The 15,226-nt window shown below is 37.0% G+C and overlaps 1 protein-coding gene across 1 annotated transcript; it reads right to left on the bottom strand.

The window, feature by feature from the left end:
* Positions 1 to 1,513: 1,513 nt before the first annotated feature.
* LOC127831071 (uncharacterized) lies at positions 1,514 to 14,846 on the bottom strand. The gene is made up of 12 exons (XM_052356058.1): positions 12,639 to 14,846; positions 11,949 to 12,053; positions 11,283 to 11,408; positions 10,754 to 10,860; positions 10,061 to 10,166; positions 9,410 to 9,535; positions 7,481 to 7,606; positions 6,161 to 6,286; positions 5,083 to 5,208; positions 3,995 to 4,120; positions 2,197 to 2,292; positions 1,514 to 1,590 (listed from the first exon to the last, which is right to left on the bottom strand). The coding sequence occupies exons 3-12, from the start codon at positions 11,341 to 11,343 to the stop codon at positions 1,514 to 1,516; spliced, it is 1,077 nt and encodes a 358-aa protein (XP_052212018.1). The 5' UTR covers positions 11,344 to 11,408; positions 11,949 to 12,053; positions 12,639 to 14,846.
* Between the last annotated feature and the right edge of the window lie 380 nt (positions 14,847 to 15,226).

The following is a 15,226-nucleotide window of genomic DNA, read 5'->3' as shown; positions in this document are numbered from 1 at the left end:
CGCCGCTTTGAAGTGATATATTTGACCATTGACATTGAAGGATGACCTTGACCTTTTACCACTCAAAATGTGCAGCTCCACGAGATACACATGCATGCCAAATATCAAGTTGCTATCTGAAGGGACATAGAAGTTCTGAGCATTTTTTTAAACCTAAATGCGAACCATAAACGCAAGCTGTGACGGAAAGACAGACAGAACAGACGGACGGTCTCCGATCACTATATGCCCTCTATCGGGGGGCATAAAAATCAAATTATATACATGTCACAATGCCTTAACCATAAAGAAACATAACAACAATTGTGCAAGTATGATCTGTTAATAAAGAAAATGGTCCAATGTTTCAAAAAGGATTTAGTAACTCATAAACTATTGCAGAGTAAGTAAAACATGTTTATTGAGAGTGGAGAAAAAATAGACCTTGTTGTACAGTGTTACTTGCTAACAAAAACATGGTCAATTCGGTTCGCAACTCCGAACTAAAGTAAATTCTACAATGGAAATCAATTTGACGAGCTTTGCAAAAATTAAGAATTTGGTCGTATGAATAGTTATCTTCAGCCAGAAAAAATCCAACTGTTTACACGTGTTTATAACAAATACCACCATCTTGTTTTCATACGAGTAATGCCCCCTCCCAATTTTGTATTATTTCTTTTAAGCATTGCTGCTTTGCATATAACAATATTGATTTAAGTATGGAGTATATGGCGTGTAAATTACTGTTTTTCAACCAACCGAAACCATTTTTACAAAAAATATATATATATATTATGTAGAAAATGTGTAGAGAATCTTCGTCTAAACATGCCATTTCAAATATCATAAATGAAAACGGATCTCAGATTTACTCTCTCTTCTATAAACATATGTATAGCTTCTGGCATCAGAGATATGAAATAGATTTTTTCTGAAGTAAATCTGAATGGAAATCATATGACGAGCTATGCAAAAAATTAAGAAGTTGGTCGTTATGAACTAGTTGTCTTTGGCCCAGAAAAATCCAACTGTTTTACACGTGTTATAACAAATACCACCACTCTTGTTTTTCATACGAGTAATGCCCCCTCCCCAATTTGTATTATTCTTTTAAGCATTGCTGCTTTGCATATAACAATATTGATTTAAGTATGGAGTATATGGCCTGTCGTGTAAATTATTGTTTTTCAACCAACCCGAAACCATTTTGTAATCTATTCCAAGATATCATTGGGACCAAATCGTCAATAAATATTCATGAAGATCGGACAATTAATGTGACCTCTAGAATATTAACAAGGCAAATGTGATGCCGCAAGATGGACAACGGGCAAAAGCGATCACAAAAGCTCACCATGAGAACATTGTGCGCAGTGGGCTAAAAAGCTATAAAATCATTTTTGTTTTCACTTTTAGCCAGTAATCCAGTTATGAATCGTGTTTTTTTTTTAATTTTTTTCCATGACAATCCCGTGTAGAATTCATATTTTTGCATTACTCTTTCACAGTCTTCACGCTTTAAGCTCCTTCCTCAACACAAAATATTCGTTTTGACACAGCCGTCTTCAAAAGATGACTCTGGTCTTACACCGAGTTTCTGAAGCCTCTCTGAAAAAGTAATAAAATCATATTCAATTGCCTCTTCTGTTCCATGATGACCACCAACAAGCATCTCACGAAATATAATAAGTATAAAAAAGTTCATCTCAACAAACTGTTCCAGAAGATGAACCATGATTTAAAGGTGTGCATCTTTTTATTTGAAATGCTGCTTGTACTTAATCAAATGAAAAGTTGCACAATATACTATTCAGAATGTGACTTTCTATTGAAACAAAAGATCTGAAGTGATATCACTTGAACATTTTCTCAATTCTCTTGAAGACATCTAAAAAATAATTATGCTTAATATAACCGGATACTTTGAGTAATAGTTACTTAGTAATAAATGTCCACACATTAAGATGTATCCATTTATTAAGTTTCATTTTGATATGTCTTACAGATTTTGAGTTATGAGCAAGATTGAAGTAACGATTTAAAGATAAGCTAGGAACACCTATGAAGCTTCTTGGCAAAGTTAAATTGTGTCAAAGTAGAGTGAGCTTATTTCAATTACTGTGTTAATTGTACATTCATTACGAATTTTAAACAAAAACATTATACTGTGACTTTCAGGAATACCGTTTTGTTGTTGAAACAAAGCCTACTTACTGGGATGACCCGACATGGTTACAGTTGTGGACGGCCCAGGTTTTGCATGTGGTTGTCTTACTGGCACATCATGGTCTGTGTCAGAAGATTCAGGGTCTGAAAGAGGTTCATTTAAAAAATAATCTTCCTACACTATCTTATAACAAGAGATTGCCAAGCAATATTGTCCCCTACACCGGTGAAACTCCACCATTGGTCAGTGATTTTTTTTATAAATTGTTGCCATAGCAACCAGAATTCTTGACCTAGGAACCAATGAAATGACGTGCATACTCTCCATATTGCATTCTATCCATGTTTCAAGTTTCATGAAAAAATATGAAGAACTTTTTAAAGTTTATCGCAGGATCAGTAAAGTGTGATCGGACAGACAGACTGACACACGGAGCGTCAACCATAAGTCCCCCTCCGGTTTCACTTGTAGGGGACAACAGGATATCAGTAGTGCTAATGGATGCTTCCAAATTGGCCATTATGTTGAAACAATGACCAAGTTATATCATAGGAAATTAAGATCCGCCAACCCTTACCTTCACCTTTGGGTCTAACTAAAGGTCCTGAGACAAGGAGCACCGCATACCGGACGCCAATGCTCGCCTCGCTGCGGTTGCAGTTAAAAAAAAATCGAGGTCACAGTGACCTTGACATTGATCTAGTGACCAAAAAATGGGCGTGGAGTGTGGAACTCATCACTGTGCAGCTACATATGAAGTTTCAAAGTTGTAGGTTAGAAGCATTTTGATTTTTTAAGCTCTACTGCCAAAGGCAGAAGAGCTTATGGGATGGCATGGTGTCTGTGTGTGTGTTAGACGTTGTCTTGTGTTTATCCGATAAAGTCCAGTTTTCATGCGATTATTTTCAAAACTTACTCAGTGTCTTTATATTTAATGAGGACTCAAACCTTATTGATTTTCAGGTCACTGGGTAAAAGGGTCAAGGTCACAGTGACTCGAAATAGTAAAAACTTGTTTATTCCAAAAAGGTCCACAGTTTTTATCGGATTCTTTTGAAACTTACTCAGTGGTCTTATATTAATAAGGACTCGAACCCTATTGATTTTCAGGTCACTGGGTCAAAGGTCAAGGTAACAGTGACTCGAAACAGTAAAAACTTGTTCATCCGATAAAGTCCACAGTTTTTCATCCGATTCTTTTTAAACTTGCTCAGTGTCTTTATGTTAATGAGGACTCAAACCCTATTGATTTTCAAGTTCACTGGGTCAAAGGTCAAGGTCCACAGTGACTTGAAATAGTAAAATTTTGTTTATCCGATAACGTCCACAGTTTTCATCCCATTCTTTTCAAACTTGCTCAGTGTCTTTATATTAATGAGGACTCGAACCCTATTGATTTTCAGGTACACTGGGTCAAAGGTCAAGGTCACAGTGACTCGAAATAGTAAAAAATGGTTTCCAGATGTTAACTCAAGAATGCTTAGGCCTAGGATCATGAAACTTCATAGGTACATTGATTATGACTTGCTGATGACCCCTATTGATTTTCAGGTTGCTAGGGTCAAAGGTCAAGGTCACAGTGACGTGTTTAAAGCAGTAGAGCGATTTCAGGCCCTCATGGGCCTCTTTTTTAGTTATTGTTGTCAAAACGTGCAGTCGAAAAGTGTAATATACAATTTACTGAACAGACATTGTGAGGTACGAGGCACACACACACGCACTAGAACACAGTACATTAATAAGAGGTATCCACCCCAATGCACTCTTTATGTAAGTTGGTAGTGGTGACAAATCTCCACAACAATCCAATGAGAGCTGATCATTTAATACAAGTACCAGCCTTACCCCTTACGCTCGCCCTTTCTTCTCTGTACTTGTAACCAGATGTGCGTGAAGATTTGTCCTTTTCTAACAGTGCATTGGAACTTAAAGGTTCAGAGCAAGCTTCTTCGTCACCACCACCTTCATTACCTGTATTAAATAAAGCATTCTCCCGTCACTTGTGACAACCCATTTAATTTTGGCATTTTATGTTGTCTTTACCTCTTGCATTGCAATACATTGATATAAAGACAAGCTATTGACATAACCACTGTTTCTGGAAATATCAGAAGTGCTGTATCACTACCATCTCAGTAAGCATATACCCTACATTTTTACATGATTTACTCTTTTCAGTGGGAATCGAACCCACAGCAGCCAGACACCTTGGTTAACAAACACAATGCTTTAAGGTATATGCAAGGTATAAGGATTGATATCTGGAAATGTTAAAACGCTGTGAGGTACAAGGCAACACACAAACACAGTAGAATGCTATTTACTCAACTGAACACATACAGGACAGAGGTATCCATAGCCTATTGTAAAGATAAAAAAATATGAATCAACGATATGGAGGTACTAATGACCAAAAATGTCTTGAAGTTCTGCAAACCTAGCGCTTAAGGCCAAATTATCAAGGTCCATGAGCACACGTATTATAATAATCAGACCCACCTCAGACGCTTTAGCCTTTGGTGGTTGTTATGAATAATGTATATTATCTTTCATTTATTGCGTTTTGCTCATCGAAACAGTTTTCTTTTTTTTTAATCAAGCAGTTCACAACATTGTCATTCATAGGTCACTCCCTAACTTACATGTACCATCTCTTCAGAAGCCAACAACTGGTTGAACACACTCAGAAGGGTTCAAACCCACAGCATTTAGTTATTGTTGTCAAAACGTGCTATCGAAAGGTGTAATATAGAATTTACTGAACAGACATTGTGAGGTACAAGGCATAAACAAAAAAAACACACTAGAAACCCAGTACACACATATAGAGGTATCCACCAAAATGTACACTTAAAGTAAGTTGGTAGTGGTGACAAACAAATCTCCACAACAATCCAATGAGAGCTTATCATTTAATACAATACCAGCCTTACCCCTTACGCTCGCCCTTTCTTCTCTGTACTTGTAACCAGATGTGCGTGAAGATGTGTCCTTTTCTAACAGTGCATTGGAACTTAAAGGTTCAGAGCAAGCTTCTTCGTCACCACCACCTTCATTACCTGTATTAAATAAAGCATTCTCCCGTCACTTGTGACACCCATTTAATTTTGGTATTTTATGTTGTTTTTAGCTCTTGCATTACATTTCATTGATATACAGACAAGCTCTTGACATAACCACTGTTTCTGGGAATATCAGAAGTGCTGTATCACTACCATCTCAGTAAGCATATACCCTACATTTTTACATGATTTACTCTTTCAGTGGGAATCGAACCCACAGCAGCCAGACACCTTGGTTAACAAACACAATGCTTTAAGGTATATGCAAGGTATAAGGATTGATATCTGGAAATGTTAAAACGCTGTGAGGTACAAGGCACACACACACACAGTAGAATGCTATTTACTCAACTGAACACATACAGAGGTATCCATAGTCTATTGTAAAGATAAAAAAATATGAATCAACGATATGGAGGAACTAATGACCAAAAATGTCTTGAAGGTCTGCAAAACCCAGCGTTAAGGCCAAATTATCAAGGTCCATGAGCACACGTATTATAATAATCAGACCCCACCTCAGACGCTTTAGCCTTTGGTGGTTGTTATGAATAATGTATATTATCTTTCATTTATTGGGTTTTGCTCATCGAAAACAGTTTTCTTTTTTTTAATCAAGGAGTTCACAAAATTATCATTCATAGGTCACTCCCGAAGTTACATGTACCATCTCTTCAGAAGCCAACAACTGGTTGAACACACTCAGAAGGGTTCAAACCCACAGCATTTAGTTATTGTTGTCAAAACGTGCAGTCGAAAGGTGTAATATACAATTTACTGAACATACATTGTGAGGTACAAGGCATAAACAAACAAACACACTAGAAACCCAGTACATACATATAGTTATCCACCAAAATGTCAACTTTAAGTAAGTTGGTAGTGGTGACAAACAAATCTCCACAACAATTCAATGAGAGCTGATCATTTAATACAAAACCAGCCTTACCCCTTACGCTCGCCCTTTCTTCTCTGTACTTGACACCAGATGTGCGTGAAGATGTGTCCTTTTCTAACAGTGCGTTGGAACTTACAGGTTCAGAGCAAGCTTCTTCGTCACCACCACCTTCATTACCTGTATTAAATAAAGCATTCTCCCGTCACTTGTAACAAGCATTTAATTTTGACATTTTATGTTGTCTTTACCTCATGCATTGCATTCCACTGATATACAGACACGCTATTGAATTACCGCTGTTTCTGGGAATATCAGAAGTGCTATATCACTACCATCTTAAGTAAACATATGTTCTACATTTTTACATGATTTACTGTATTCAGTGGGAATCAAACCCACAGCAGTCAGACACCTTGATTAACGAACACAATGCTCTAAGGTATATGCTAGGAATAAGGATTGATATCTGAAAATGTTAAAACGCTGTGAGGTACAAGGCACACACACACAGTATAATGCTATTTACTCAACTGAACACATACAGACATAGGTATCCATAGTCCTTTGTAAAGGAAATAAAAATATGAAACAACAACATGGTGGTTATTATGACCAACAAGAGCATCACATAGCGGGTGCCAATGCTCGGCTCGGTTTTAATTTTTGTTTTGACGTCACAGTGACCTTGACCTTTGATCTAGTGACCCAAAATGGGTGTGGCGTGTAGAACTCATTCATGTGGAGTTACATATGAAATTTCAAAGTTGAAGGTTGAGCACTTTGATTTTAGAGCAAATGTTAAGGTTTTAACTCGATGCGGACGAGCTGGCTATGACAATACCTCGGGTTTTCTTCAAAAACAGCAGAGCTAAAAATGTCTTGAAGACCAAGTCAGCTCATAAGGCCAAATTATCAAGGTTTATGAGCACACGTATAATAATAATCAGACCCATCTCCGACACGCCTTTGGTGGTTGTTATGAATAATGCATTTTATCTTTCATTAATTGGGTTTTGCACATCAAAACAGTTTTCATTTTTTTAATCAAGCAGTTCACAAAATTATCATTCATAATATATATCCTAACTAACCATCTCTTCAGAGGCCAACAACTGGTTAAACACACTCAGAAGGGTTCAAACCCACAGCATTTCGTTATTGCTGTCAAAGTGCAGTTCAAAGATGTAATATACAATTTACTGAACAGACATTGTGAGGTACAAGGCACACACACACATGCACTAGAAACACAGAACATACATAAAGAGGTATTAACCAAAATGTACACTTTATGTAAGTTGGTAGTGGTGACAAACAAATCTCCACAACAATCCAATGAGAGCTGATCATTTAATACAATAAAAGCCTTACCCCTTACATGCCCTTTCTTCTCTGTACTTGTAACCAGATGTGCGTGAAGATGTGTCCTTTTTTCTAACAGTGCGTTAGAACTTAAAGGTTCAGAGCAAGCTTCTTCGTCACCATAACCTTCATTACCTGTATTAAATAAAGCATTCTCCCGTCACTTTTGACAAGCATTCAATTTTGGCACTTTATCTTGTCTTTACCTCTTGCATTGCATTCCACTGATATACAGACAAGCTATTGACATTACCGCTGTTTCTGGGCATACCAGAAGTGCTGTATCACTACCATCTCAGTAAGCATATACCCTACATTTTTACATGATTTCTTGTATTCAGTGGGAATTGAACCCACAGCAGCCAGACACCCTGGTTAAGAAACGTAATGCTCTCAGGTATATGCAAGGTATAAGGATTGATAATTGGAAATGTTAAAACACTGTGAGGTACAAGGTACACACACACAGTAAAATGCTATTTACTCCACTGAACACATACAAACAGAGGTATCAATAGTCTATTGTAAAGGAAAACAAGGGCTGTTTGTAAAACATGCATGCCCCCCATACGGGCTGTCCGTTGTAGTGGCAGCCATTGTGTGAATACGATTTTTGTCACTGTGACCTTGACCTTTGACCTAGTGACCTGAAAATCAATAGTGGTCATCTGCGAGTCACGATCAATGTACCTATGAAGTGTCATGATCCTAGGCAAAAGCGTTCTTGAGTTATCATCCGAAAATCATTTTACTATTTCGGGTCACCGTGACCTTGACCTTCAACCTTGTGACCTCAAAATCAATAGGGGTCATCTGCGAGTCATGATCAATCTACCTATGAAGTTTCATGATCCTAGGCATATGCGTTCTTGAGTTATCATCCAAAAACCATTTTACTATTTCGGGTCACCGTGACCTTGACCTTTGACCTAGTGACCTCAAAATCAATAGGGGTCATCTGCAAGTCATGATCAATCTACCAAATAAGTTTCATGATCCTAGGCGTATGCGTTCTTGAGTTATCATCCGGAAACCATTTTACTATTTCGGGTCACCGTGACCTTGACCTTTGACCTAGTGACCTCAAAATCAATAGGGAGTCATCTGCGAGTCATGATCAATCTACCCATGAAGTTTCATGATCCTAGGCGTATGCGTTCTTGACTTATCATCCGGAAACCATTTTACTATTTCGGGTCACCGTGACCTTGACCTTTGACCTAGTGACCTTAAAATCAATAGGGGTCATCTGCAAGTCATGATCAATGTACCTATGAAGTTTCATGATCCTAGCCCCAAGCGTTTTTGAGTTATCATCCGGAAACCACCTGGTGGACGGACCGATCGACAGGCCGACCGACATGTGCAAAGCAATATACCCCCTCTTCTTCGTAGGGGGGCATAAAAATGAAACAACGACAGGTTATTAATGACCAAAAATGTCTTGATGGTCTGCCAAGTCAGCTCATAAGGCCATATTATCAAGGTCTATGAGCACATGTATTATAATAACAAGACCCACCTTTGACGCTTTTGCTTTTGGTGGTTGTTATGAATAAAATATTTTATCTTTCATTAATTGGGTTTTACTCATCGAAACAGTTTTCTTTTTTTTTATCAAGCAATTCACAAAATGATAATTCATAGGTCATATCCTTACTTACAGTCTCTTCAGAGGCCAACAACTGCTTGAACACACTCAGAAGGGTTCAAACCCACAGCATTTAGTTGTGGTAAAAAAGTACATTGATGCATTCCAAAGGTTCAATGTAGCATTAACTGTAAAGACATTGTGAGGTACGAGACACACACACACTAGAAACATAGTACAGACAGAAAAAGGTAATCACCAAAATGTAATTATTTAAGTACATTGTTAAGGGATCACAAATAAATATCCACAACAACCAAAAGAGAGCTGGTCATTTATTATCATACCAGCCTTATCCTTAAGCTTGCCCTTTCTTGTCTGTTTTTGAAACAAGATGTGCTTGTAGCTGAGTCCATTTCTGCAGTTAGAACTGGAAGGTTCAATGCCAGCTTCTTCGTCATCATCATCATTATCTGTATGAAATAAAGCACTCACTGTCAACAGTGACAAAGTATTTGTAGTTTCCTTTCATTTTTTTTACCTCTTGCACTGCATTTCATTGATTAACCAACACTCTATTTACGTTACCTCTGTTTCTGGGAATACAGGTAGTGCTATATTACTACCATCTTAAGTAAGCAGACACCCCTAGATTTTTACATAATTTTCTGTATTCAGTGGGACTCAAACCTACAGCAGCAAGAGACCCTGGTTAACAAACACACGGCTGTAATGTATATGCAATGTATAAGAATTGACATGTGGAAATTTTGAAAGGCTGTGAGGTACCAGGCACACACACAAACAGTAGAATGCTATGTACTCAACTGAACGCATACAGACAGAGGTATCCATAGTCTATTGTAAAAAACAAACAAATATGAATTAATGACATGGAGGAAGTAATGACCAGAAATGTCTTAAAGGTCTGAAAAGCCAGCTCATCAGGCCAAATTATCATGGCCTATGATCTCACTTATTATAATAATCAGACTCACCTCTGACGCTTTGGCCTTTGATGCTGATTTTGGAACCAGGAATGCTTGAAGGAGACGATTTCACCAATACTGGATGGCTCATTTTTAGAATCAGTTCATTCTTTATCTGCAAAAAAAGAAACTTCCCTTGTTAATGTATTTTTTCTGACATAAATTAGGTTTTGCTCCTGAAAACAGTTTTTTTTAAAGCATGCAGTACATAAACATTATCATAAATAAGTAATAACTGAATTAACAACCTCCTCAGAGGCCAATACTGGTTTTAAGGCTTAAGTTGGGTTCATACCCACCGCATTCACTTATTGTGGTCCAAAAATGCAGTAATGCAATCAAAAGGTGTAATATAACATTTACTGTAAAGACATTGTGAGGTACAAGGCACACAAACACACATTAGAAGCACATTACATACGGATAGAGGTATTCACTGAAATCTTTAACTGAAAGGATTGATATCTGGAAATTTTGAAACGCTGTGAGGTACCAGCAACACACACACGCAGTAGAATGCTATTTACTCAACTGAATGCATACAGACAGAGGTATCCATAGTCTATTGTAAAGGTAACACAAATATGAATCAAAGACATGGAGGAAATAATGACCAGAAATGTCTTGAAGGTCTGCAAAGCCAGCTCATCAGGCCAAATTATCGTGATCTTTGACCTCATTAAATATTATATTCAGACCCACCTCTGTACTTTGGCTATTGGTGCTCATTTTGGAACCAGGAGAGCTTGAAGAGGAGTTGTTTTCAGCACAACTGGATGGCTCATTTCTAGAAACACTCCCATCGTCATCTGCCAGAAAAGAAACATCCCATGTAAATGAATTTTATCTTGAATCAATTGGATTTTGCACCTCCAAACTGTTTTTTACATTTTTTTTAAACAAGCAATTCATAAAAATATCATTCATAAGTCATAACTGAACTAACCAACCTTTTCAGAGGCCACCAACTGGTTGTACAGCCTAATAAGGGTTGAAACCCACAGGATTTAGTTATTGTGGTAAAAAAGTGCATTAATACAATCCAAGGTTTAATATAACATTTACGGTACAGACATTGTGAGGTTCGAGTCACATAAACACTAGAAACATAGTACATACAGATAGAGGTATTAAACAAATGTAATTCTTTAAGTAAGTTGGTAAGGGATCACAAACAAATCTGCACAACAACCAAAAGAGAGCTGGTCATTTATTATAATACCAGCCTTACCCTTTAAGCTTGCCCTTTCTTGTCTGTTCTTGAAACAAGATGTGCCTGTAGCCAAGTCCATTTCCGCACCGTCAGAACTCGATGGTTCAAAGCCAGCTTCTTCGTCATCATCATCATCATCATTATCTGTATGAAATAAAGCACTCATTGTCAACTGTGACAAAGTATTTGTATTTGCCTATCATTAAGTTTTTACCTCTTGCACTGCATTTCACTGATAAACAAAACATCTTACATGTATTTACAAAACCTCTGTTTCTGGGAATACCGGTAGTGATTATCACTACCATCTCAAGTAAGCAGACACCCCTAGATTTTTACATTATTTTCTGTATTCAGTGGGACTCAAACCCACAGCAGCCAGAGACCCTGGTTAACAAACACACTGCTGTAATGTATATGCAATGCATAAGAATTGACATATGGAAATTTTGAAACGCTGTGAGGTACCAGGCACACACACACACACACGCAGTAGAATGCTATGTACTCAACTGAACACATACAGACAGAGGTATCCATAGTCTATTGTAAAAAAAAACACAAATATAAATCAAAGACATGGAGGAAATAATGACCCGAAATGTCTTAAAGGTCTGAAAAGCCAGCTCATCAGGCCAAATTATCGTGATCTTTGATCTCATTTATTATAATAATCAGACTCACCTCTGACTCTTTGGCCTTGATGCTGATTTTGAAACCAGGAATGCTTGAAGGAGACGATTTCACCAATACTGGATGGCTCATTTTTAGAATCAGTTCAATCATTATCTGCAAAAAAAGAAACATCCCTTGTTAATGTATTTTTTCTGTAATTAATTGGGTTTTGCTCCTGCAAACGTTTTTTTTAAAGCATGCAGTTAATAAAAATTATCATAAATAAGTAATAACTGAATTAACAACGTCAGAGGCCAAGACTGGTTTTAAGGCTTAAGTTGGGTTCATACCCACCGCATTTACTTATTGTGGTCCAAAAAAGCAGTAATGCAATTCAAAGTTGTAATATAACATTTACTGTTAAGACATTGTGAGGTACAAGGCACACAAACACACACTAGAAGCACATTACATACGGATAGAGGTATTGAAATCTTTAACTGAAAGGATTGATATCTGGAAATTTTGAAACGCTGTGAGGTACTAGAAACACACACACACACACACAGTAGAGTGCTATGTACTCAACTGAACACATACATACAGAGGTATCCATAGTCTATCGTAAAGGAAACAAATATATGACTTACAAACATGGAGCAAATAATGACCAGAAAAGTCTTGAATGTTTGCAAAGCCAGCTCATCAGGCCAAATTGTCGTGATCTTTGACCTTATTTAATATTATAATCAGACCCACCTCTGACACTTTGGCCTTTGGTGCTCATTTTTAGGACCAGGAGAGCTTGAGGGGATGTTTTCAGCATACTGGAATGATGGCTCTTTTCTAGAATAATGCCCGTCAACATCTTCCAGAAAAGAAACATCTCATGTCAATGTATTGTATATTGAATCAATTGGATTTTGCACCTCCAAACAGATAAACATGTTTTTTTAAGCAGTTCACAAAATTATTGTTCATAAGTCATAACTGAAGTAACTACCTTTTCAGAGACCACCAACCGGTTGTACGACATAATAAGGATAAAAACGCACAGCATTTAATCATTGTAATCAAAAAGTTCAGTAATGCAATCCAAAGGTGTAATATAACATTAACTGTTCACACATTGTGAGGTACGAGGCACACACACACTAGAAACACACTAAATACAGATAGAGGTATTCACCAAAATGTAATTTTTTAAGTAAGCTGATAAGGAATCACAAACAAATCTCCACAAAACCCGCAAAAGAGCTGATCATTTATTATAAAACCAGCCGTATCCCTTAAACTTGCACTTTCTAGTCTGTTCTTGAAACAAGATGTGCCTGTAGATGAGTCCTTTTCGGCATTTTTAGAACTGGAAGGTTCAAAGCCAGCTTCTTCGAACTCATCATCATCATCATCATCATCATCATTATCTGTATGAAATAAAGCACTCTCTGTCAACTGTGACAAATTATTTGTATTTGGCTTTTAATGTGCTTTAGCTCTTGCACTTCATTTCACAGATATACATACACACCATTTACATTACCTCTGTTTCTGGGAATACTGGTAGTGCTTTATCACTACCATCTTAAGTAAGCATATACCCTACATTTACATGATTTTCTGTATTCAGTGGGACTCAAACCCAAAGCAGAAAGAACCCCTTGTTAACAAACACACTGCTGTAATGTACATGTATATGCGATGTATGTGGAATGATATTCAGAAATATTAAAACGCTGTGAGGTACCAGACACATTTACTGTTAAGAAATTGTGAGGTACAAGGCACACAAACACACACTAGAAGCACATTACATACAGATAGAGGTATTGAAATCTTTAACTGAAAGGATTGATATCTGGACATTTTGAAACGCTGTGAGGTACTAGAAACACACACACACACACAGTATAATTCTATGGACTCAACTGATCACATACAGACAGAGGTATCCATAGTCTATTGTAAAGGTAACAAGTATATGAATCAACAAGAGATGTGTTGGCCAGAAACACAATGCCCCCTTCTGCGCCGCTTTGAAGCCATATATTTGAGCTTTGACCTTGAAGGATGACCTTGACCTTTCATCACTTAAAATGTGCAGCTCCATAAGAAACACATGCATGCCAAATATCAAGTTGCTATCTGAAGCGACATATATGTTATGAGCATTTTTCGAAACCTAAACGATTGGGTTCATATTGATAAAGAAGTTTGCAAAATATGAAAGCAATATGTCAAGGGACATTGAAAATATTTGAGGTGGTACGCAAACTTTAACATAGATATATCAATATTTGCATATTCTAGGTGAAAAAAGGGCCATTATTCTTACAAAATGCTTGATACAGATGTCTGCTCTTGTTAATAGGGTGTTGTCATGTTGGTAAAGAAGTATGCAAATTATTAAAGCAATATAACAAGGGACATAGAAAATATTTGGGGTGGTACGCAAACTTTAACATTTGCACACTCACGCTAACGTGACGCCGACGCCGGGGTGAGTAGGATAGTTCCACTATATATATTTCATACATAATAGTCGAGCTAAAAAGATTGTGGTTGGTGTTGATGAAAGATCAAAAGCTGTATCAATTAGATAAAAAATAATGAATGCCTTTTTCTGTGCAGTTCTTAGCTGCATCACACGCAAATCAATGACAGAGTGTTGAATCGAAATACAATGTAAATGATCAAATAAAAGTCAACTGGCTAGACACGAAAGAATCTGTACATATTTGAAATATGTATACGCACATTCTTAAAAAAAACCTGGTTTAGATTTTGTTTACACATTACAAGTAATTTTATACAGCAATATTCAACACTAGTTCCTCCTTTATAGTGACAATCAAGATGGTGATGTCCGTACGGAAACAGGTATTTTTCGCTGTTGTATGCCTGTTTGTTACTTTTGTTAAATTTGTAAATTCTGTTCAATTTCCAGCCATATCAGAAAGAAAGTGATTAGCGCTTATTTCCTATTAATGTTTGTGTTATACCTTAACTTAACTCACTTCCAACTTTCTTCTATGCGGAAGCAGTGATTTTAAGATTCGCGCTTGGAGTTTGTTACATTACCAGCAAAAATAGCCGTTTAAATCCATTTTATTTAAAAGTTAAAAAAACTATCAAAGTAAAATAAACGGAAAACAGTCTGTATTATTTTACATATACCTATTGTCGTATTGTCTGCGGTCCGACGTCTTTCACCAGTTGTGCTATATCACTACCATCTTAAGTAAGCAAAGAACGTTTTTACATGATTTTCTGTTTTCAGTGAGACTCAAACCCACAGCAGAGACCCTGATTAACAAACACACTAAGGTGGTGCGGTGGTCGAGTGGTAA

Source organism: Dreissena polymorpha, chromosome 5 (assembly GCF_020536995.1).
Source record: "Dreissena polymorpha isolate Duluth1 chromosome 5, UMN_Dpol_1.0, whole genome shotgun sequence".
NCBI classification, from domain to species: Eukaryota; Metazoa; Mollusca; class Bivalvia; order Myida; family Dreissenidae; genus Dreissena; species Dreissena polymorpha.
The sequence above is the reverse complement of the archived record's forward strand: the minus strand, read 5'-3'. Positions and strand labels throughout refer to the sequence as shown.